Source organism: Stegostoma tigrinum, chromosome 8, assembly GCF_030684315.1.
Source record: "Stegostoma tigrinum isolate sSteTig4 chromosome 8, sSteTig4.hap1, whole genome shotgun sequence".
In the NCBI taxonomy this organism is placed as follows: Eukaryota; Metazoa; Chordata; class Chondrichthyes; order Orectolobiformes; family Stegostomatidae; genus Stegostoma; species Stegostoma tigrinum.
The window spans coordinates 7,289,446-7,315,635 of NC_081361.1; the positions used below are offsets into that span (position 1 = coordinate 7,289,446).

At 45.6% G+C, this 26,190-nt stretch overlaps 1 protein-coding gene across 1 annotated transcript in view; it reads right to left on the reverse strand.

Annotated features, from left to right (window-relative positions):
* Positions 1-26,190, reverse strand: part of LOC125456615 (probable voltage-dependent R-type calcium channel subunit alpha-1E) — a 714,016-nt gene that overhangs the window by 513,915 nt on the left and 173,911 nt on the right. The window contains exons 4-5 of the mRNA XM_059647713.1: positions 21,756-21,861; positions 21,004-21,143 (exon numbers count right to left, since the gene is read on the reverse strand). Coding sequence (XP_059503696.1) covers positions 21,004-21,143; positions 21,756-21,861 — 246 coding nt within the window. The remainder of the gene's footprint in view (positions 1-21,003; positions 21,144-21,755; positions 21,862-26,190) is intronic.

Genomic DNA, 26,190 nt, shown 5'->3' on the forward strand with positions numbered 1-26,190 from the left:
ATTCATTCACAGGCTGAAGGTGTAGCTATTGCCCCATCTCTAATTGCCTAGAGGGCACTTATGAGTCAACCACATTGCTCTGGGTCTGGAGTCATGTGTAGTCCAGACCAGGTAAGGATGGCTGTTTCGTTCCCTGAAGGACATTAGTGAACCAGATGGGTTTTTCCTGACAATTGACAGTGTCATTAGACTTTTACATTTTTATTGAATGCAAATCCACCATCTGCTGTGCTGGGATTTGAAACCAGGTCCCCAGAATGTAGCTGGGTCTCTGGATTAACAGTCCAGTAACAACACTTACTAAGTCACTGTTTCCCCACTAACTGTGTCAGCTTCTCAATTATTTCTGCCTCCTGCCTCCTCCAGGTTTCCTGCTAATGGGTTTGAAAGGTCATTAGAAATGGTTAGCTCTGCCACTTGCAGGAAATCCTTCGCCATTTCTAGTGCCACATGTTAAATGCAGTTCACAATCTGGCATTTTCCACAACTAAAACCACTCCCAAATCCTGTTCGTCTCCGTTTCAAATCCAGTCCCAGCAACAGCTTCAAACTATCACTGGGACAGCACACTAGAAATTGAACCCCACTGTTTCTGGAATACAAAACTTACAGATGTTATCAAATTTCACAACATTCACATACCCTTGTTGACACAGGTTTAACAGAAACCACAGACCTAGTTTCTGCAATAAACAAGAATGACTATGGATTATAAATAAATAGATTCTAGCTGCCTGTTAACAACACTGGACAGGTAAAAAATGGGTCTGTTTGATCAATGCACTGTGTTCAAACGGTATCACTCAGATATACTTCATGTGAGAGTCACAGGCCATCCCCATTCTCCCAACCCAGTGAAGATTCAACTCTTGAAGGTCCATCCCTGAGGTCTTCATAAACCCATAAAAGTCTCAGCAGAAAAGCAAAGAGGCTGGTAAATAAGGCCACAAAGATGACTGCTGGGCACCAAGATTTGTTTCTACAGAGAGGCAGATGCGAAAATCATAGTCGTTCAGTTTGAAACTTGCGTTGAATCTTGGTTACAGCATATTTGTGTACAATTCTGGTCCTAATTTTCTGATGAGGGTGCAAAAGACAGGAGGGTAGGGCATAAACAGCAAGATGAGTTCAGAACTGAGAGATTGAAGTAGTCATGAGTCAATGGGCAGGTCTCTGAGTCTCTTCATTTTTTGAAGAGTTAACACTGAGGGAAAATATTGTTGTCTTCAAAAAATGAAAGATTACAATCAAAACAGCACTTTGCAAACATATAATCTCTACAATCATAGAAGGACAAGGGCAGCAGATAGGTAGGAACACCATCCATGTGATGGAGGGGAACCAGCCACTAAACTCCTCACCATCCTGATTTGGAAATATAATGCCATTCTGCAGACTTCATGCAGCATTGCTGGGTGAAAATCCTGGAATTCTCTCTCTAATGGCATTATGGGTCTACCTTCTGCACACTGACTACAGCGGTTCCAGGAGTCAGATCCCCACCAACTTATCAAGGGACAATTAGGATTTGGGCAATAAGCGGTTTTTTTAAATGAATGAATGGTAAGCACAATGATGACATCCACCACAGAACAATAACAGAAAGTCAACAAGATCATGGCACAAGGGTGGCACAGTGGTTAGCACTGCTGCCTCACAGCACCAGGGACCCAGGTTCGATTCCGGCCTTAGGTGTCTGTGTGGAGTTTGCACATTCTCCCTGTGTCTGCGTGGATTTCCTGCAGCTGCTCCAGTTTCCTCCCACAGTCCAAAAATGTGCAGGTTAGGTGGATTGGCCATGTTAAATTGCCTGTAGTGTTCAGGACGTGTAGCTTAGGTGGGTTATAGGGCGATGAGTCTGGGTGGGATGCACTGAGGTTCGGTGTGGACTTGTTGGGCCTGTTTCCACACCAGTAGGGATTCTATGATACATGGCATCTTGGCAATAACAACTCTCCACAACTACCAAATGTGCCACTTCAGGTAAACTCAGAAGAGACAGGAAAGCAGTGAAAATGTCATTGGACAAGTAAAACAGGGTTAGAGCCCTGGAGATTCCGGTTCAAATCTTAGCACAGCAGCTGTTGGAATTTAAATTTAAGTTGTTATTTTTATTAAATAGAATCTGGAAGCTGTCATAAAACTTCGTGTGATTAATTAATGTCCTTCAGGGAAGAAATTCTGTTTTCCTAACAAGGCATGGCCTACATGTGACTCCAGGCAGACAGTAATGTGTTTGACACAGCGCCGTTCTCTGAAACGGCTGAGCAGGTCCCTCAGCTACTGCTTGCACTGTGGGTGTATCCACAACATGCCCTTCAGGGCAATTAGGAATGAGCAATAAATATAAGACTAGTCAGTGATGCCCGCAGGCCACAAAAGAATCAATTGAATGGAAAACAATTCAGCACCACGTTAAATTGTTCAGTGGACAATTTGAACCGATCGTCTGTCATTTTACACATGATTAATTAGCCTTGTGTGTCTGAGGGGCTGTCTCTGTCTCATGCCATCCAAGTTGGATAATTTGAAATCTTCAATCATAGCCAGGTTGAGATTCTCTCTTTAAGACACAATGCCCCATTTTGTCATATGACGATAGTCATCAGATAATGTTCCAGCCTCATTAGACACTTTACTAAATCTCACTTCTCAATCATTTACAGATTTTGGACAGCCTACAGCCTTGTCAATTATTGTAATGATGACTGTACACACTTGAAAACAGCCACCTTTTGCACAGAATCCTTACACTGCAGGAAGAAGCCAATTTGGCCTATTGCATCTGCACTGACACCCCCTCCCAGACCCAAACCCTTTCCCCATCACTCTGGAGCTACTGCTCATAGTTAATCCACCTAACCTACGCATGTTTGGACTGTGGGAGGGAACTGGAGCACCCAGCGGAAACCCACGCAGGGATAACATGCAAGTTCCACACAGACTGTTACAGACTGGAAGTGAGCTCTAGAACTTTGAGGCAGCAGGACTAACCACAGAGGCACCATGCTACAGTGCCCTAGTTTATGTTTCTCAATCTACATGTTAGTTAAATTCCCCCCACTGAGACCGCTCTCCCTTCATAATCATTCTGCATTTATGCATTCTGCCATTTTAAAGAAGCTCCTGGGTGGCCAGACACTACTCCCACAATATATTTTCAAGGTGCTAGGAGAAAGTTTTAGAAAGGACTCAATGGGCAATTTTTTTTTGTACACAGAGAGTGGTTCATGTGTGGAACGAACTACCTGAAGAAGAGGCAGATACAGGTAGGGTTACACTGTCTAAAAGACATTTGGATAAGTGCATGTACAAGAAATGTTTGCAGGGATAAGGGCCAAGTACTGGCAAGTTTGGGAACACGGTCAGCAGGGGCTCATTGGACTGATTCATTAAGGCTCGTTAAGCAACACCTTCCATACCCAAGAGCACTTCCATCCAGAAGAACAAGGGCAGCAGATAAATGGGAACAAAACCATCTGCAACACCTTCCATATCCAAGAGCACTTCCATCCAGAAGAACAAGGGCAGCAGATACATGGCAACACCACCATCCTTTCAAGCCACTCTCCAACCTGGCTCAGAACCATACTGCCATTTCTCCAGTGTCACTGGGTGAGAATCCTGGGATTCTCTTCCTAACAGCATTGTGGGACATGAACTGAAGTGGTTCATGATGGCAATCCAATCACCTTCTGCAGAACAAGCAATTAATGCTGACCCGACCAGTGAGGATCGTGTCCCCCACAAAGTAATAAATAATAATAATAATAACACATCTGTTTCAAATTCAACCATACTTTGTGAGCTGGTCTCAGTGTATCAACTGGTGAGATGGGTATGCGCTTGTTCAGCATTGTGGGGAGATCCCTGAGGTTCAAACGGTTATATAAATGGAAGATGCTCATGTAGATTGTAGGAATTTCCTAAAGTGTTCATTGTGAGGTTTAATGCTGCCTGTCAAAGCAAAAAGTCTGGTGTGGGAGGAGAGTGCAGAGTGTGAGGTTAATTACATTTCCCATTATGATGAGTAATGCATTATTGGTACCTTGCACAGATATAGGTGTGAGTTTAATTGATTTTAAAAAGTGTTCTGGTTGGAGATTACACTAAATTTCAAATTCTCCAAAGACAAACGACATCTCCCACTATTGTAAGTGTTAAACTGTTAGGAAGTTATGTAGAATCTTCATAAATTGGAAGGCAGAAAATTAGAAATTGTTGGCAAAAATGATTGTGGGTATCAGTGCCATGGTCCCTTTAAGAGCTTGTGTTTTGTCTGTACTTGGAAGTTTATAAGTACTATGCGCAGACAGTGCCCATATTGAAATGTTTTGGATCGAACAGCCAAGCAGCATTATTTTTGAAACAAAGACAACAGTTTTGAATTTTAGCCAATCAATTTGAACCAAGCCCTTAGTTACGAAAAACTTATTAAATTTAAAATCTGATTCTATTGACAACGTTTGGGGCAGCACGGTGTCTCAGTGGTTAGCACTGCAGCCTCACAGATCCAGAGACCCGGATTTGATTCCAGCTTCGGGTGACTGTCTGTGTGGAGTTGCACATTCTCCCCGTGTCTACGTGGGTTTTCTCCGGGTGCTCCAAGTTTCCTCCCACAGTCCTCTCACAAATGTACAGGCTAGGTGGATCGGCCATGCTAAATTGCCCGTAGTGTTCAGAGGTGTGTGGGTTATAGGGGGATGGGTCTGGGTGGGATGCTTCAAGGGGCGGTGTGGACTTGTTTGGCCGAAGGGCCTGTTTCCACACTGTACATAATCTAATCCAATCAAATCAAACCAATCCTACATAAAAAATACTATTATGTCATTACGGGTATAAAGATGAGGGCATTTGGAAACTCAAGCAGAGCTAGCTGCCATGTGCAGTGAAAGCAAGATTGCCATCTGAGACATAAACCTGGCTTTCACAAAAAATTATTAAGCTCTCTAAAAAGCCCCATCAAACATTCCACAGCATCTTTAGTTCAAAGCCCTCACAGAAAAAAATTACAGAGAACAGCAGGAAGAGGAGAGGTTTCTGCCAGATAATCAATGGAGAATATGGAACTTTCTGGAAGACAAATTCCATGTGATTGTGGAGAGATTAAGTTTTAATTTATTGCTGTCTTATTAACTTAGTTTACATGAGTGGGACTTATGTTTATTTGAATAGTATTCCAAAGAATTTAGACCAGTTAGGGAGTAGTTAGTAGAGGGGAATTGTTCGGTTTGTTAGTAACTCTATTAATTTGTTCATTGTTAGAGTTAAATAAATAAATTGTTTCTTGTACAAAAACAAAGTTGCTGGAAAAGCTCAGCAGGTCTGACAGCATCTGTACAGGAAAAAACAGAGCTAATATTTCGGGTCCAGTGACCCTCAGAACTGGTTATACAATAACCTTGAGGAAGGGTCCAGCAACTTCTGTTTTTGCTCCTGATTTACATCATCCACAATTCATTTGGTTTTTAAATTGTTTCTAGTTACATGTAAAGTGGAGATCAGGGATTTTCTTTCTTTTAACTACTTTTAACAGATTACAAGGGGTAAGGTACGCTTCTCTGGGTGTTTTGGGGGTAATTATTACAAGGGAGCCTCTACTCCCGTCATAACACATTGGGGCTTGTGTTTTGGTTTAATTATCAGATTGGTTTGGCCACTCTCCCTCGGTAACAAAACATATACCTCATTATCTACCTCTGCAGGATGGCTGGGAACATGATGCCTTCCACAGCACTGGGGGTTGAGGTAATGATACCTCTCTCAGTAATGGGTGTTGGGGTAATGATCTCTCCGCAGCTATGGGTGTTGGAATAATATAACTCACCACAGTGTCCCCTCCCTGTTACCACTGAATCCCTACAGATGGGAAACAGGCCCTTTGGCCCAACAAGTCTACACCTACCCTCGGAGGATCCCACCCAGACCAATCCCCTATAACCCACCTAAGCTACACATCCCTGAACAGTGTGGGCAATTTAGTACGGGCAGTCCACCTAGCCTTCACACCTTTGGACTGTGGAAGGAAACCAGAGCACCCAGAGGAAACCTACACAGACACAGTGGAGAGATAATGGGAACTGCAGATGCTGGGGAATCCAAGATAACAAAGTGTGAAGCTGGATGAACACAGCAGGCCAAGCAGCATCTCAGGAGCACAAAAGCTGACATTTCAGGCTGGGTCTAATCAGATACGGGGAGAATGTGCAAACTCCACCCAGACAGTCGCCTGAGGCTGGAATCGAACCAAGATCCCTGGTGCTGTGAGGCAGCAGTGCTAACCACTGAGCCACCGTGCCAGCCAGTTCTATTAGCCTTACCAGCAGATGAACAACTTAATATAAAAGCCTTAGCCCTTTGGAATCAAGGAGGGGGGAAATCTGGCTGAATAGCCAAAGTCAGCCATCAATAATACTCAGACTGATCTTGTGAACAGTGCTGTCTGTCTGCCAACTTGAACAGGGTCACGTTAAATGAAAGCGAGGTGAAATAGGTGTAATGGGAGAGGCAAAAGGAAAGTGAGAAACTAATACAGACAGAGAGAAAGTGCAACAGAGTGGGGCTCAGCAAGCAAGGCTTTACAAACAAAGCAAAATAAGACTGCGAAAGATAAAAGGGAGAAAAGGAGAAAGATGGAGACACAGACAGGAAGAAGATCAGAGGGACGCAATGAGTAAAAACATACAAGGTGACAGGCATAAGGACAGAGGTAAAGAACTGTATAGAAGAGGAACACAATCAACTCATCAATAATTGAAATGAGTGTCCATGTGGCATCCTGTGGTGGGTGAGGTCACTGTAAGGATAGTGGAAAGGGGTTAGATACAGAGTAAATCTCCTGTGCTATCCCTGTCCAGGAGTGTTTGATAGAGGACAGTGCAGAGTGAGCTTTATTTTGTATCTAACCCTGTGCTATCCCTGTCCTGGGAGGGTTTGATGGGGGACAGTGCAGAGTGAGCATTACTCTGTATCTAACCCTGTTGTCCCTGTCCTGAGATTTTGATGTTGAACTACTCTTGGCACCTGACCTAGGATGGTCTCTACTCATTGTTCCAAGTTCATTTAGGCATTCTGTTCACACACAGTGAAAAAAGCTAAAGAATAATAAAATGTGAGGCTGGATGAACACAGCAGGCCAAGCAGCATCTCAGGAGCACAAAAGCTGACGTTTCGGGCCTAGACCCTTCATCAGAGAGGGGGATGGGGGGAGGGAACTGGAATAAATAGGGAGAGAGGGGGAGGCGGACCGAAGATGGAGAGTAAAGAAGATAGGTGGAGAGGGTGTAGGTGGGGAGGTAGGGAGGGGATAGGTCAGTCCAGGGAAGACGGACAGGTCAAGGAGGTGGGATGAGGTTAGTAGGTAGCTGGGGGTGTGGCTTGGGGTGGGAGGAAGGGATGGGTGAGAGGAAGAACCGGTTAGGGAGGCAGAGACAGGTTGGACTGGTTTTGGGATGCAGTGGGTGGGGGGGAAGAACTGGGCTGGTTGTGTGGTGCAGTGGGGGGAGGGGATGAACTGGGCTGGTTTAGGGATGCAGTAGGGGGAGGGGAGATTTTGAAACTGGTGAAGTCCACATTGATACCATATGGCTGCAGGGTTCCCAGGCGGAATATGAGTTGCTGTTCCTGCAACCTTCGGGTGGCATCATTGTGGCAGTGCAGGAGGCCCATGATGGACATGTCATCAAGAGAATGGGAGGGGGAATGGAAATGGTTTGCGACTGGGAGGTGCAGTTGTTTGTTGCGAACTGAGCGGAGGTGTTCTGCAAAGCGGTCCCCAAGCCTCCGCTTGGTTTCCCCAATGTAGAGGAAGCCGCACTGGGTACAGTGGATGCAAGCTAAAGAATAATGTTTTGATACCCAGAGATAATGGGAACTGCAGATGCTGGAGAATTCCAAGATAATAAAATGAGAGGCTGGATGAACACAGCAGGCCAAGCAGCATCTCAGGAGCACAAAAGCTGACGTTTCGGGCCTACACCCTTCATCAGAGAGGGGGATGGGGAGAGGGAACTGGAATAAATAGGGAGAGAAGGGGAGGCGGACCGAAGATGGAGAGTAAAGAAGATAGGTGGAGAGAGTATAGGTGGGGAGGTAGGGAGGGGATAGGTCAGTCCAGGGAAGACGGACAGGTCAAGGAGGTGGGATGAGGTTAGTAGGTAGCTGTGGGTGTGGCTTGGGGTGGGAGGAAGGGATGGGTGAGAGGAAGAACCAGTTAGGGAGGCAGAGACAGGTTGGACTGGTTTTGGGATGCAGTGGGTGGCGGGGGGGGGGGGAGAGCTGGGCTGGTTGTGTGGTGCAGTGGGGGGAGGGGACGAACTGGGCTGGTTTAGGGATGCAGTAGGGGAAGGGGAGATTTTGAAACTGGTGAAGTCCACATTGATACCATATGGCTGCAGGGTTCCCAGGCGGAATATGAGTTGCTGTTCCTGCAACCTTCGGGTGGCATCATTGTGGCAGTGCAGGAGGCCCATGATGGACATGTCATCTAGAGAATGGGAGGGGGAGTGGAAATGGTTTGCGACTGGGAGGTGCAGTTGTTTGTTGCGAACTGAGCGGAGGTGTTCTGCAAAGCGGTCCCCAAGCCTCCGCTTGGTTTCCCCAATGTAGAGGACGCCGCACCGGGTACAGTGGATGCAGTATACCACATTGGCAGATGTGCAGGTGAACCTCTGCTTAATGTGGAATGTCATCTTGGGGCCTGGGATGGGGGTGAGGGAGGAGGTGTGGGGACAAGTGTAGCATTTCCTGCGGTTGCAGGGGAAGGTGCCGGGTGTGGTGGGGTTGGAGGGAAGTGTGGAGCGAACAAGGGAGTCACGGAGAGAGTGGTCTCTCCGGAAAGCAGACAGGGGAGGGGGATGGAAAAATGTCTTGGGTGGTGGGGTCGGATTGTAAATGGCGGAAGTGTCGGAGTTTTTTCTGGGATGTGCGGGAGTGGAATGTCTTGTCGTGGGAGCAGATGTGGCGGAGGCGGAGGAGTTGGGAATATGGGATGGAATTTTTGCAGGAGGGTGGGTGGGAGGAGGTGTATTCTAGGTAGCTGTGGGAGTCGGTGGGCTTGAAATGGACATCAGTTACAAGCTGGTTGTCTGAGATGGAGACTGAGAGGTCCAGGAAGGTGAGGGATGTGCTGGAGATGGCCAAGTTCTTTAAGGACCGCAACTTTTCCCCCACAGTGATCGAGAACGCCCTTGACCGCGTCTCCCATATTTCCCGCAACACATCCCTCACACCCCGCCCCCGCCACAACCGCCCTAAGAGGATACCCCTCGTTCTCACACACCACCCTACCAACCTCCGGATACAACGCATCATCCTCCGACACTTCCGCCATTTACAATCCGACCCCACCACCCAAGACATTTTTCCATCCCCTCCCCTGTCTGCTTTCCGGAGAGACCACTCTCTCCGTGACTCCCTTGTTCACTCCACACTTCCCTCCAACCCCACCAAACCCGGCACCTTCCCCTGCAACCGCAGGAAATGCTACACTTGTCCCCACACCTCCTCCCTCACCCCTATCCCAGGCCCCAAGATGACATTCCACATTAAGCAGAGGTTCACCTGCACATCTGCCAATGTGGTATACTGCATCCACTGTACCCGGTACGGCTTCCTCTACATTGGGGAAACCAAGCGGAGGCTTGGGGACCGCTTAGCAGAACACCTCCGCTCAGTTCGCAACAAACAACTGCACCTCCCAGTCGCAAACCATTTCCACTCCCCCTCCCATTCTCTAGATGACATGTCCATCATGGGCCTCCTACACTGCCACAATGATGCCACCCGAAGGTTGCAGGAACAGCAACTCATATTCCGCCTGGGAACCCTGCAGCCATATGGTATCAGTGTGGACTTCACCAGTTTCAAAATCTCCCCTTCCCCTACTGCATCCCTAAACCAGCCCAGTTCGTCCCCTCCCCCCACTGCACCACACAACCAGCCCAGCTCTTCCCCCCCCACCCACTGCATCCCAAAACCAGTCCAACCTGTCTCTGCCTCCCTAACCGGTTCTTCCTCTCACCCATCCCTTCCTCCCACCCCAAGCCGCACCCCCAGCTACCTACTAACCTCATCCCACCTCCTTGACCTGTCCGTCTTCCCTGGACTGACCTATCCCCTCCCTACCTCCCCACCTATACTCTCTCCACCTTCGGTCCGCCTCCCCCTCTCTCCCTATTTATTCCAGTTCCCTCTCCCCATCCCCCTCTCTGATGAAGGGTCTAGGCCCGAAACGTCAGCTTTTGTGCTCCTGAGATGCTGCTTGGCCTGCTGTATTCATCCAGCCTCACATTTTAATGTTTTGATACCCAGTTGCTTTGTGGTTTTCTACCAGCTGGTCAGAACAGAAGGTGAGGCTGGCTTTTTCAATGGAGGCTCTCTGAATCCTCTCAGGCACTGGTGCAGATTATCCCATGGTCCAATAGAGAGAGCTGCTGGCAAGAAATGCTCCCATTGATTTATTCTCTGTACTCAGTAAGCTGTTGTACTTGGCCTAAAGAGATCGCTGGTGGCTGCTGGTTCCGAGAGTCCTGCTCTATATTGAAAGCTAATTTAGGATAATTGTACATGACAGCAAAATGAGTCTGGCATGCAGCCTATCAGATGGGTGGCGTTCGGGCTTTGAAATTCATCAACACGCTGATTGTGCCGTGGTGTTTGAAATTTCAGGGTTGAAAGTGTGTGCAGACACATGCTGAGGTCCCAGCTAGGACCCAAAAAGTTTTTGGTTCATGGAGGAAATCACAGCCTCTGCTCAGAGCTCAGGGAAACAGTGGCACCAGTGAGATGGCACCCTTATCGGCATCTCACTACCACCATCAGGCAAGAGAGGCCTCTGCTATCAAGCATTTAGGAAGGGGCTGTTTGAAGTTTTCTGTCTGTTCCAACTTCAAAGACACGGTGTTGTAAACTGGACGCTCACTGCACACTATCCAATCATTTGCAGGCCTCATTTCAGGGCTATCGTCCTTAATTTTGGGTCAAATTCAGGGGTTCTAGTTCTATCTCAGACTCAAGAACATAGTCCAGGCTGACATCCCCACTACAGCACTAAGGGAGCGGTTCTCACAGTGGAGGGTATGCACTGAGAGAGCATTACGCACAGTCAGACAGTCAGTGCCAAGACAGCACGGTTGGAAGGTCTGCATCAAGGAAGTACAGTTGGAGGGTCTGCACTGAGGGGTATTGCATTCAGTCAGAGGGTCTGCGCTGAGGGAGGGTCACAATGAGACATGACAGTAGTCCCTATCTGCAAGCACATTTGGATGCAACAGATGCACAAGTGTCTCCGGCACCAAGATTTAGGGATTTTCTGACCAATGCTAATCCTTCACAAATGTTGTTAAAACTGGAGGAGACATTTTTCATTTTTTGAAACAATAAACTGAAATGGAAGTTGGACTGCTGTAAGAGGAGTACAAGTTTTACAACTTGAAAAGACAGCTTCATATTTTTAACTGTACAATAAGATCATTTTAAAGCAGTGACAGGCACAATTTGAGACTGTGTGGCATTGTATCTTTTGTGTAAAGAATTTCTGCCTGACGACAGTTCACTGATTGTGACAAACTGTAACTCAACCAAAGATATAAGTGCAAGAGCATTAGAAATATTTAGAGCCTACAAACTGAAAACATCCATCCATCTCTCTCCCTATCCTGTGTTGGGATTAGGCAGGAAAACCAGGAATGCTTAAAATGAAGAATTCTGACCGTAAGAGTCCTAGGTCTAACAGACCAACTACCTAGCCAACAGCCTTCACTTTATAGAGAACAGGAGGTCATCTGAGTAAGAAAAAAAACAAAAGAAACTATATGAGGCAACTTAACTCACCATCGGGATCTGGACTTTTGGAGTTAAATCTACCTTCTGTTTTCACTATTTTTTCTTTCACCTCATAATATCTGCATCTTTTACGTGTGTATGCATTTAGGATTTTTGAAGAGGTATAGTTTAAGTTGCTCAGTGGTAGAAAAGAAATCTGTTCTTTTCTTTGCCATTTGTTCGAGTTAATTGTGTTACAGTAACTGGAGTTATTTTCTGTTACTAATGAAACCTTGTTTTTGTCTAGAATAGTAGTCAGGCAGGGAAGTGGGTCAGCTTGTAGGTTTAATTGGGATTTTATATATTTTGCATTGACTTGTGGAATAGTGGAATATTATTATCAGTGCACTTGTCCCAAGTGGCATTAAACTATCACAAATAATACCCTGTGCCATTAAACTGTCACTCCTGGTTCTAGACTCCCCAGTCATCAAGAACATCTTTCCTGCATTTACCCTGTCTATTCCTGTTGTCATTTTAGAGGTTTCAATGTGATTTCTCCTCATTCTTCTCAACTCTAAGGATTATAGCTCTAATCTATCAAGTCTCTCCTCATGCATTGACTCCAGAATCAATCTGATAAATGGTTGTTGCCCTTCCTCCACAGACAAAATGTCCTTTCTCAGATAAGGAGGTAAAGAGTGCACACAGTCCTCCACGTGTGGGTCTAACCGAGGCCCTGTACAGTTTCAGCAAGACATCCCCCTGCTCCTGTCCTCCAATCCTCTCACTATGAAGGCCAACATGCCATTTACCTTTCTCACCAACTGCTGCACCTGCATGCTTACTTTCAGTGACTGGTGTACAGGAACACCCAGGTCTCATTGCCCCTCCCCATTCCCAATCTATCACCATTCGTGTAATAATCTGCCTTCCCATTTTTGCAAACTCACATTTATCCATATTATCCTTCATTTGCGTTGCATTTGTCCACTCACTCAACCTGGAAACATTAAAAATAGGAATACGGAATAGGGTCAGAGATGGTAGGAACTGCAGACGTTGGAGAATCTAAAGAAGAAACAGGCCCAAAATGCCAGCCTTCCTTCTCCTCTGATGCTGCTTGGCCTGCTGTGTTCATCCAGCTCAACACTTCGTTATTTCTTTATCATAGGAATAGGCTGTTTGGCCCCCCAAGCCTGTTCTGCCATTCGCAAGGATCATGGTTGATCATCCAGCCGCTTCCTGCCACATCCCCATTCCCTTTGATTCCTGTAGCCTTAAGAACTATATCTAGCTGCTTTTGAAAACATTTTCTATTTCAGTTTCAAATGCCTTCTGTGACAGAATTCCACAGGCTCTCGAGCATCTTCATCACAGATTACCTAGCCACCCAGCTTTGTGTCACAGGGAACATATTAGCATAAAGAACAATACAGCACATGAACAGGCCCTTTGGCTCCTCAAGCCTGTACTGACACATTTTGCCTTTCCATATTTACTTACAGGACCCGTATCCCTCTATTCTCTTTCCCATTCGTGTGTTTGTCCAGGTGCTTCTTGAAAGCTGCTGTTGTGTCTGCTTCCACCACTTCCTCTGGCAGTACATTCCAGGCACTCACCACCGTTTGTGTGAAAACGTCCCTGACACATCTTTTTTAGAAATCACACGACACCAGGTTACGGTCCAACAGGTTTATTTGAAAATACAAATTTTTGGAGACTCACTCCTTCTTCAGGTGTTAGTGAGAGAGGTAGTATCAACACAGAATTTATAAGTAAAAGATCAAAGGCTGACATCATTGATGAGGATGTACTAAACAAACCTAAGATGCAATTAAATCTTCAGTCAGAAGGTTTTAATTGATTAATAAACATATGTAAATCCCCGAATTAGTGTCAAGCCCATGTTCTGAAAGAACTAAGGATTTTGTCAGTGTAAAGAAGAGGTGACATTTTAGGTTAGACACTACATGTTAGGTGTGAGACCTTGTTTGGAATCAGTTTGTGTTTTGGTTTGGAGTCAAACTAGTTTTGTTCCTAAAGTAGGAATTTATAAAACACCAGATTGACTGTCGAAAATTGTTTGCTTTTTCAACAAAATGCAATGTATCGGTAAGTACAAATCCACCCCATCCAAAGTGCGTGTAGGGGGCGGGGGGGGGGGGGCGAAGAGAGAGAGAGAGAGAGAGAGAGAGAGAGAGAGAGAGAGAGAGAGAGAGAGAGAGAGAGAGAGAGACTGTGTGCGCGCGCATGCGTGTGCGTGTGCGCACATGTAGCGGAGAGCAGAGAAAGTGTGTGCGCGTGCGCATGCATGTGTGTGTGTGTAGGGGGTGTGTGAGTGAGTGAGTGTGAGAGTTCCTAATTTAGAAATGAAATCAGCAACGTCTTACAAATCGTACGTTAGAAATAAAACCAGTAAATCTACGGGGTGAATTTGTACTTGCAGATTTTGTTCAAAAAAACACACAATTTATAGACAGTCAATGTGGCGTTTCATAAATTTCTACTTTAAAAACAAAACCAGCCTGACTCCGAACTAAAACACAAGCAAGTCCTCACACCTAACATGCAGTGTCTGACCTAAAATGACACCTCTTCTTTACACTGGTAAAACCTTTAGTTCTCTCAGGACCGTGACTTGAAAGGAATTTGAGGATTTACATATACATATTAATCAATTAAAACCTTCTAACTTAAAGATTTAACAGCATCCAAGGTTTGTTGAGTAAATCCTCAGTGTTTCAATCTTTTGACCTTTTACTTATAAATTCTGTGTCTAATATCACCTCTCTCACTAATACCTGAAGTAGGACTGAGGCTGCTAAAGCTTGTGTTTTCAAATAAAATTGTTGGACTATAACCTGGCATTGTACAATTTCTGACCTTATCCATCCCTGTTCAATAGTGGCACCTCCTCATCACTGCACATCTCTTTTTAACTTCTCCCTTTACACCTTAAACTTGTGTCCCCTAGTAATTGACCCCTCCACCCTGGGAAAAAGCCTCATACTTTCCACTCTATCTATGCTGTTCACAATCTTATAAACTTCTAAGACTTCACCCCTCAACCTGCTGCGTTTCAGTGAAAACAAACCTAGTCTATCCAATGTTTCTTCAGAGCTAAAATCCCCCATACCAGGCAACATTCTGGTAAACCCTTTCTCTAACCTCTCCAAATTATCCACATACTTCTCGTAATGTAGTGACCAGAACTGTACACAATATTCCAATTGTGGCCTAACTAAAGTTCTACAATGCTGCAGCATAACTTGTCTATCCTTATACTCAATGCACCTTCCCTTTGTGTATCAATACTCCCAAGGGTTATGCCATTCACTGTATTATTTCCACCTGTACTTGACCTTCCAAAATGCATCACCTCACATTTGTCCAAATTAAACTATGTCTGCCATTTTTCTGCCCATACCTCAAACTGATCTACATCCTGCTGTATCCTCTGATGATCCTCCTCATTATCTGCAACTCCAACAATCTTTGTATCGTCCACAAACTTGCTAATTAGACCAGCTACATTTTCCTGCACATCATTTATGTAGGTCACAAACATGAGATGCCCTAGCACTGATCCCTGTGGAATACCATGAGTCACAGCCTTCCATCCCAGAAAGCATCCTTCACTGCTACCCTCTGATTTCTATGGCCAAGCCAGTTGTGTATCCATTTTGCCAGCTCATCCTGATACCATATGAATCCATCTTTTGTGCCAGTCTGCCATGAGGAACCTTGTCAAAGGCTTCACTAAATTTCATGTAGACAACATCAATCACTTTTCCCTCAAATCTTTGTCACCTCCTCAAAAAATTTGGCCAAATTGAGGCATGATCTTCTTTGCACAAAACCATGCTGTCTATCACTAATAAGTCCATTTGCTTCTAAATGCATACAGATCTTGTCCCTGAGAATGTTTTCTAATAATTTCCCTACCACTGACATGAGACTCACAGGCCTGTGACTTCCTGGATTATCCCTGCTACCCTTCTTCAGTAGAGGGACAATATTAGCTATTCTCAGTCCTCTGGAGCCTCACCTGTAGCCAAAGAGGATACGAAAATGGCTGTCAATGCTGCATCAAATTCATTCTCTTGCCTCCCTCCATATTCTGGAATAGATTCCCATCAGGACCCACGGGCTTATCTACTTTAATACTTTTTAAGTCGCACAACTCCTCTTCCTTTTTAATAGCAACTTGGCTAAGAAACACGACACTCCCTTCCCCGAGATCATACTCCACCATTTCTTTCTCTTTGGTGAATACAGGCATAAAGTATTTGTTTAGGACCTCCCCTACCTCTTCTGGCTCCACTCCTTTCTTTGTCCTTGAGTGGGCTAACCCGTTCCCTGGCTACCCTCTCGTTTTTTAAATATGTATAAAAAACCCTGGGATTCTCCTTAATCCTGTTTTCTCAAGACTTTTCATGACCTGTTTTAGCCCTTCTAATTCTCTTTTAATTTCAATAGAGTGATCAAGGCGGCATACGGCATGCTTTCCTTCATCAGACGGGGTATTGACCACAAGAGTTGGCAGATCATGTTGAAGGGCAGCAAGGATAATCCAGGTAATTATCAACCGGTGAGCCTGACGTCAGTGGTAGGGAAGCTACTGGAGAAGATACTGAGGGATAGGATCTATTCCCATTTGGAAGAAAATGGGCTTATCAGTGATAGGCAACATGGTTTTGTGCAGAGAAGGTCATGTCTTACCAAATTAATAGAATTCTTTGAGGACGTGACAAAGTTGATTGATGAGGCAAAGGCTGTAGATGTCATATACATGGACTTCAGTAAGGCATTTGATAAGGTTCTCCATGGCAGGCTGATGGAGCAAGTGAAGTCACATGGGATCCAGGGTGTGCTAGCTAGATAGCTAAAAAAACTAGCTAGGCAACAGGAGACAGAGGGTAGTAGTAGAAGGGAGTTTCTCAAATTGGAGACCTGTGACCAGTGGTGTTCCACAGGGATCTGTGCTGGGACCACTGTTGTTTGTGATATACGTAAATGATTTGGAGGAAGGTGTAGGTGGTCTGATCAGCAAGTTTGCTGATGACACTAAGATTGGTGGAGTAGCTGATAGTGAAGGGGACTGTCAGAGATTACAGCAGAATATAGATAGACTGGAGGGTTGGGCAGATAAATGGCAGATGGAGTTCAATCTGGGCAAATGCGAGGTGATGCATTTTGGAAGATCAAATTCAAGGGCGAACTATACAGTAAATGGAAAAGTCCTAGGGGAAATTGATGAACAGAGAGATCTGGGTGTTCAGGTCCATTGTTCCCTGAAGGTGACAACGCAGGTCAATAGGGTGGTCAAAAAGGCATATGGCATGCTTTCCTTCATTGGGCAGGGTATTGAATACAACAGTTGGCAGGTCATGTTGCAGTTGTATAGGACTTTGGTTCGGCCACATTTGGAGTACTGTGAACAGTTCTGGTCGTCACATTACCAAAAGGATGTGGATGCTTTGGAGAGGGTGCAGAGGAGGTTCACCAGGATGTTGCCTGGTATGGAGGGTGCTAGCTATGAAGAGAGGTTGAGTAGATTAGAAATATTTTCAACAGAAAGATGGAGATTGAGGGGGAGCCTGATTGAGGTCTACAAAATCATGAGGGGTATAGACAGGGTGGATAGCAAAAAGCTTTTACCCCCCCCCAGAGTGGGGGACTCAATTACTAGGGGTCATGAGTTCAAAGTGAGAGGAGGAAAGTTTTAGGGAGATATATGTGGAAAGTTCTTTAGACAGAGGGTGGTGGGTGCCGGGTGCCTGGAATGCGTTGCCAGTGGAGGTTGTAGACGCAGGCACATTAGCGTCTTTTAAGATATATTTGGACAGGTACATGGATGGGCAGGGAGCAAATGGACACAGACCGATAGAAAATAGATGACAGGTTAGACAGAGGATCTTGATCGGCGCAGGCTTGGAGGGCCAAAGACACTGTTCCTGTGCTGTAGGTTTCTTTGTTCTTTGTTATCCCTATCATTCAAGGTTCATGTAAATTGCCATATCTCTCCTTCATTCTCACAGGAACATGCCTCTCCTGATCTCTAATCAACTGCCATTTGAAATACTCCCACGTATCTGATGTGGATTTACCTTCAAACAGGCAGCTCCAATTAACACTCTTCAGTTCCTGCCTAAAATTGTTGCAGTTTAACACCTTCAATTTAACACCTTCATCCGAGGACTGCTGATATCCCCATTCATTAGTAATTTAAAACTCATGGTATTATGGTCACTACTCCCAAAATGCTCTCCCACTAAAACGTCACTCACCTGGCCGGGGTCATTTCCCAAAACTAGATCCAGTTCAAGAAACCCTCCTGAATGGCCCTTACAAATTCTGCTCTATCCAAGCCCCTAGCACGAAATAAGTCCTAGTCAATACAGGAGAAGTTAAAATCACCCACCACAACAACACAGACAGCAAGAACTGCAGGTACTGGGATCAGAGATAATGAAGCATGGGGCTGGAGGAACATAGCAGGCCAGGCAGCATCAGCAGAGCAGGAAAACTGATGTCTCGGGTGCCTGGCCTGCTGCGTTCCTCCAGCTCCACACTTTGTTATCCACAACAACCCTGCTGTTTTCCATCTTTCTAAAATCTGCCTACATTTTCTCTCCCCCATCTCCCGTTGGGTACTGGGCGGCCTGTAGTATACCCTCCGCACTGTGATTTCACCTTTCCTATTCCTGAGTTTTACCCATATTGCCTCACTGCACGGGTCGTCTGATGTATCCTCCCTCAATACAGCGGTGAGATATTCCTTTACCAGTAATGCAACTTCCCAACCCCTTTTACATCCCTTTCTATCACACTTGGAACATGTAAATCCTGGGATATTCAGCTGCCGGTCCCGTCCCTCTTTCAGCCATGTCTCTGGAATCATAAAGGGTCATAAATCCAAGTACTAACCAATGCTCCGAGTTCATTTACCTTGCCAATTATACTTCTTGTATTGAAACACATGCATTTCAGACGACCTCCCCTGCCCTCATCAACAGCATTTCCCTGCCTCTTCTTAGTCATGTTCGCCCTGGTTTCCACCTCTCTCTCAATTCCTGCCTCTACTGCCCTACTTCTCTGGTTCCCATCCCCCATTACACTAGGTTAAACTCTCTGCAACCACTCTACCAAGTATCCCTGCAAGGGATATCCATCCCGGTCCTGCCCCAGTTTGTGTACATGTCCCACACCTCTCAGAACCAGTCCCAATGCCCCACGAATCTGAAACCCTCCCCTTCACTCCATTTTTTCAGTCACGAGCTCATCCTTTATTTCCTGCTGTTTCTACTCTGACTAGCTCATGGTACTAGTAGCAATTCTGAGATAACTACCTTTGAGGTCCTACATTTCAACTTCTTCCTAGTTAGCTGTATTCTTTTAGGACCTGCTCCCTTTTTTTAAACCTATGTTGATAATATCAACATGTACCACAACCACTGGCTATTCACTCTCCCCCTCCAGAATGTCCTGCAACTGCTCTATGGCATCCAGGACCCTAGTACCAGGGACGCAGCACACCATCCTGGACTCTCCTTTGCAGCCAACAGACGTCTACCGATTCCCCTTACGATTGAATCCCCTATAACTATTGCATCTCTTCCTCCCTCTGCAATAGAGCTAATTGTGGTTCCATGAATTTGGCTGCTGCTGTTATCCTGAGAGCTCATTCTCCTCAACAGTATCCAAAATGGTAAACCTGTTTGGCAGGGGGATAACCACAGGCGATTCCTGCACTTAGCCCCTCCTGCTCTGCCTGATGGTCACCCATTCCCATCCTGCCTGTGGAGTCTGATTCTGCAGGTGACCATCTCTCTATACATGCTATCCATGGCACTCTCTGCCTTGCAAATGCTCAACAGCGTCACCAGACAGCACTCCAACTCCGAAACTCAGGCTTCCAGGAGCTGCAGCTGCACACGTGCATTAGTTTGGATTTTTTTTTTTAATTCATTCATGAGATGAGGGTGTCTCTGGTTAGGCCAGAATTTATTATTCATCCAAAGGGCACTTAAGAGTCAACCACATTATTGTGTGGTCTGGAGTACCATGTGGTCCAGACCAGGTGAGGATGACAGTTTTCTTCCCTAAAAGGACATTAGTGAACCAGATAAGTTTTTCCCCAATAATTGGGAATCGTTTCATGGTTATCATTAGTCTTACAGGTTTTTGATTTAATTCAAATTCTACCGTCTTCTTTAGCAGGATTTGAACCCGGGTCCCCAAAACATTACCTGGATTTCCAGATTGAGAGGTCCTAGCAACGATACCACAAGGCCATTGATTGAGAATTGGTGAACACACAGAAGACAGGGTTGGGGTTAATGGGTCTTCTACAGACTAGAATGGCGTAACTAGTGGAGTGCCACAAGGACCAGTCCCAAGGACTCAATTATTTACCATTTATATGAATGGGTTAGAAGGACAGAGTGAAATCTATTCAAGTTTACTGACAATACAAAATAAACAAGAGGGCAAACTAAATGAGGGTGTAAGGAATCTGCAAAGGTTATAGATAAAGTGAGGTGGGCAAAGACTTGACAGATGGAATTTATTGCAGGAAAATGTGAGATCGTTAACTTTGGCAAACAGAGATGGTGGAAAGTCTAAGACTCATGACACAGTTTTGAAAGTTATTTCCAGGCCAGACTAGAATCTCTGACCGTGCTCCTACTGGAATTGTTTTCTACTTGTACCTTACTTACACCACGGGATGGTCTGAAAGTGCTCTTCTCAACGGTGATGAGGTTCATTCACATACCTCCACTTGTCGTGATGAGTATAAAGGTCATCAGGAACAACCCAAACAACATAGCATCATCTCAAACTCAGCAGAGGGCAGGGATGCAGACGACCGCTCCACAGGCACGGCTCCAATCAATTTAAGGGGCACTGGTACTGGGAGGTCAGTGAAACAGAGGGAATGGTTGTGGGGTGGGTGGGGGGGTGGGGGAAGGAGAACTGTGGGGGATGGAGAGAAAAAGGGCTGTTGGCAGGGGAGCTGGTTGGGGAAGCACTGGGGACGGCTAGAGGGCTGTGGATGGGGGGTGGAAGGAGAGGCAACAAGAGGAAACCACAAGGAGAGGGGAGAGATGACAGGAAGGGGGATGGGGGGGCGGGGGGGGGGGGGGAGAGGGCGCATGCCGGACATGCAATAGGAGCAGCTTGAAGCTGGGGCTGATGTTGCCTGGGAGCATGAAGTTGTATGCAATCACTCACCCACTCAGAACTACTATGAAATCCATCACATTCCAGCCATTGCGAAGGTACGATCCTTTATGGAAGACAAATCCCAGAGCAACTATTTTAATCCCAGCCTCAAAACAGAAGATTCCAATGAAATAGGGCTCAGTTTGCTCCTGGAGGAGAAATGGAGGGAGAGGGAGGGGGAGGGGGAGGGGGAGGGAGAGAGAGGATGAAATAAAAAAACAGACTCAAAATGAGGACGGTCGTCTTTAACTATTTACATCTTCAGAGCAAAAAATTTCAACTCAATTCTGGCATCACTGAGGAAACCAGTTGGAAAAGAATGATTCTGAGTCCAACACATCAACACCTCATCACTATCCCAGCCCCACACTTCACCCTACCCCCATTCTCACAGGAATCATTACAGAATCACCCAGCTACAACTCCCATCAAATCTCAGATTCTAACTCCACCTTGGTCACTCACCCCGCGCTCCCACATTCCTGACCCTTGTCCATTCCAGCTCCCCGAGACTTCACTCCCATCCCAGCCACTCCACCCTACCCTAGTTTCACACCCAGTTCACCAGGATTGCCGTCTCCACTCTCCTGCTGCTACTATCTCAATCTGTCACCTCAACCCATTCATCCACACCTCCTCCTACCCATCATCCCCATCTCTTTTATCTCACTTCCTCCACTTGCCCCTCATCCTGCCTTCTTCCACTCTCCTCCCAGGTCTTTCCCATTCTTCTTCCCCTCAATCCATGGCAGTGGACTCACCAGACTCTTGGCCATAGGTGTCTTGTCTCCGTTGGGGAGGTGCTGCTCCAGGGCCAGTACAACACAGTTGGCAATAATCGTTGCCAAGATCATATACTCGAATGGAGTGAGAGAGTCAAGGAAAACTCGACAAGGGATTGCAAAGACCATAATGCAAAAAATCAGGTCCTGCTCACAATTCTCACATACCTTTCCATATCCACTACCACCAGTCTCTCTCTAGAGACATGACACTTCTAATATGTCACTGCCTCTGGAGACATTTACCCTTGCAATATACTACCCTCTCCAGACACACGTACCCTTGTAATACAACACTCCCTGCAGAGACATGTATCCTTGTAATATACCACTCCCTCCAGAGACATGTACCCTTGTAATATCACTCCCTTCAGAGACATGTACCCTTGTAATATAGACCACCCACAAGAGACACAACCCCTGTAATGTACCACTCCCTCCAGGAAAATGTGATGCAAATTGATGTAATTTGTAGGTCAACTGGAATGTCCTGCAAAGAAACTAAATGACTGAAGAATTGCCTGTTTGAACATTACAGTGGCTGAGCTGCAATTAAGCAATGAAGCCAAACCAAAGGCCATTGGAAAGAAACAGATAGAGGCAAATGACTGCCATTTCTGTTCCATCACACCTTAGAGACTGTCCAACCTAGATAGGACGTAACGTTCGCATTCACTGTCTGATCATCTTTATCTGGAAAGATGACTACATGGGACTTCAAACAATAGGAAAATTAGTGGAAGTGTAAAGAGAGATGGACAAGTTTCTGGCTAGGTTTGCAGGAGCTCAAAATGTAAGTGCATTAAGAGTTTGGGAAAACCTTGATTAGACGTAATGGATAAACAAGAACAGAATTGCTGGAGAAATGCAGCAGGTCACAGCAGCATCTGGAAAGAGAACAACTGGAGAAATCCCGATCCATTCTCTGCAAAATGCATATAGAAGACTGAACATAAGAAACATATGATTATAATCATGAGAGCAAAAATCAAAATTCTGAAGGAGAAAACTAACAGAATGTATGATTGTAAGCTGCATTCAATAGATACCAGTTTCTTTGGGTGGTGATACATATTGCAAATATATTTGCGCATCCTGATATCATGTATTCACTCGTTGGGCATTCACAGCAATTATTTTCAAAATCACTTATTCTTCAAACTGCCAAATCGGTGAAATGATTTCCTTCTCTCCCCCCGTTCTATCTCAATGTAACCTCAACCATCCTCTCCAGCGGCTTTCAGCAAACAATGAGCCGATTACATATACCCACTTTTGAGAGGAGTGTTGATTTATCTGCAATAATTCCTTGGTTTAAATGATCCTGAAACAAAAGGACGGTTTACAAATTGGTGCCTATGGCCGGACCTGTTTTCAGCTGATTAGAGTGGATCAGTCAAATTTAAAGGAGAAACCATGAATGAACTGGTAACTAATTATATAATTGAGAAGGCAGCTATCAGTGAAGGAAAAGCTCAGCAGCATCTGTGAAGAAAAAAAGTCAGAGTTTACGTCTGAGGAACTGAGGAAGGGTCACCAGGCCCAAAATGTTAACTGATTAATTTTTCCTTCACAGATGCTGCCAGACCTGCTGAACTTTTCCAGCAACTTATGGTTTTGTTCCTGATTTACAGCTGTCCTTTCGACTTTTTTCAATCTATCAGTGTAGGTTGTCCAGTGCATGAACCACAACGATCAAAGCAATGTACAACTGCAAGCCGTTTCATTGAATCCCTACAGTGTGAAAAGTGGTCATTCACCCTACTGAGTCTGCACCATTCTTCCAAAAAGCATCCCACCCAAACCCATCCCTATAACTCTACATTCCTCATGGCTAACAAACCTAATCCCGCACATCCCTAGACACTGAAGAGCAATTTAGCCTGGCCAATCCACTTAACCTGCACAGTTATTGACCTATGCCATACTCAGGAAGGGTTTACAGGGATAAGGGCCAAATGCTGGCAATTGGACTGCATTAATCTAAGAAATCGGCTTGCTGTGGATGAGATGGGCTGAAGAGTCTGTTTCCATGCTGTGCGTCTCTGTGATTCTGTCTTTAGACTGTGGGAGGAAACCGGAGCAGCCGGAAGAAACTTCTGTGGACACAGGGAGAATGTGCAAACTCCACACAGACAGTCGCCCAAGGTTGGAATCGAACCCGGGTCCCCGGTGCTGTGAGGGAGCAGTACTAACCACTGAGCCACCTTGGCTTCCAGTGTCATAGAGGCAGTCCATGTTGATAGAAATAGTTAAAGCAATGAATGCGAAAAGACCAGCTTAGGGAAGTAGATTGTAAGGGGGAGGTACGAGTGCTGGGCTCACTATGATTTGGTAGGTAAGCCAATAAGACAGGAACTAGCTTGAATGCTAGAGTGCTTTTTGGATGTCAGGAGTGACGTGCAGCAAACATGGGATTTTCCACCTTCTCCTGGTCCAAAGAAGCCGCGTGAGGTCGAGTTGAAGATGTTGCCTCTGCCAGTCCACCAGATGGACAAAGGGGGCTTAGGGAAAAGCGGCCATCAGAAGTGAGTGGAAGAAAAGGGATTTGAAGGAGTTGGAGAGGGAGTGGTGGCGCACTGAGCACACCACTGTGGCATAGATGGGTGGGGGCTCCAGGGAATGGTGTTGCTCGGGGGAGGTATGAGATGGTGGGACACAGGATGACGGGCCACAGCGATATAGTCTTTGTGCTCCCACCTCATCAATCCCAAACACTCCTGGCTCCTGTGTCTTGGGGCATGCATGGGATCTCCCACGGTCCCTCAATCTGTTGACCTATGCCGTGCTTCAGTGGTCTGGTAACTGAACTGCCAACAGAACCAGGGTCATCAGCTCCAAAGACCATTGCCAGATGTCCCACATCAAGAGGGGAGATGGGATGGGGGAGTGGTGTGTGAAATCTAGCTCCCAAAACCAGGCTGGGTGACTGAGTCATGCTGCAGAGGAGGGTCTAAGTAAGGCATCATTGATTAGTAACTCCCCTCTCCAAGAAGTCAGTATAGAGGAGAAGGGGACTACAACAACAGTCCTTCCAGGGTGGCAGGGCCTGCATTAAGCAGCCCGAGGAGGAGGGATGCCACCTTCCCCTGCAGCACCGATCGCAGTGAGAGTTGTTGGGGTAGTCTTTCTAAGTGCAGCCAAGCAGGAGAGGGTCTTCGGCACTGCCCTGTCAATGAGGTTTCAGGCAAAACAGCAGAATATCCAGGACCAGCGGCTCATCACAATGCTCTTCGCCAGGACCTGGGGGTCCGCTAATGTCTCAGTGCCCAAAACCTCTACCCTTCAACGGGATGTGGTCTTCTTTGTCAGCTGGGCTCACCAGCTGGTAACTGTACGTTCGCTCCCATGTGGGCTGGAAGAAGTACCCTGAAGGGCTCCATCTGTCCAGACATGGACCTCTGGGTGAAGCTGGAGTCATATCTTGGGAATCCATAGAAAGTAGGATCCCTCAGGGCCCAACACCTAGAAATAAAACATAATTATTTGGTACATGAGTCCGTAACTTGTTACAGCCATCAGTGCTCACGTGTACAAAGAAGATTGGAAGCGTGGATATGACTGCTCAGTTTGTTCATTTCAATTTGAGATTGTGTATCCAGAATTTGAATATAAAAGCTGAATGACATCTTAAAATTAAAAACGCTGAAGTGGAATTTATTTCAATCTGACTTTCAGATTCCAACTGTGAGAGGTACCAAAGACTTTGTTTTCTAAGAGGTAAGCTTCAGCCACATAGCCTTGAAGTTGGCTGGCACTAATCCAATTTGAACTTTTCAAAACACTTCGTTTTAATTGAATATGAGGCTTTTCTTTTGAAAAAGAACTCACTCATGCTTTTATTTTTACCTGCAGTTGGAAGATGTACCTTTACTGGCTGTGTTTTCCAATTGAGATTTAGCAGTGAACATCAGGAGTTGATATCAAAACAAAGTACTGCAGATGGGGAAGATCTAACTGCGAAACAGAAAATGTTGAACAAACTCAACAGGTCTGGCAGCGTTTCTGCTGAGAGAGACACAGTAAATATTTTGAGAGGACTCTTCTTCAGAACACCTGGGAGCTCAGCGATTGATAATTGATTGAAGACAATTACAAAAGAACAAAAGATAGGAGATTCTGGAAAAATTCTATCACTGTCTCCTCCATTGTTACAGCACCCTTTGAAGCAGAACCATAAATTCAGAACACATGAGCTATAGGAAGCTACACATTTGTTAATTCTTCTTTTTTCCTATACTCATTCACAGGATGAGGGTGTCGCTGGATAGGCATCATCTATTGCCAATCCTTAATTGCTCAGAGGGTAGTTAAGAATCTACTACATTGCTGTGGGTCTGGAGTCACATGTAGAGGACATTAGTGAACCAGATGGATTTTTCCCCAACAATCTGCGATGAATTCATGGTCATCA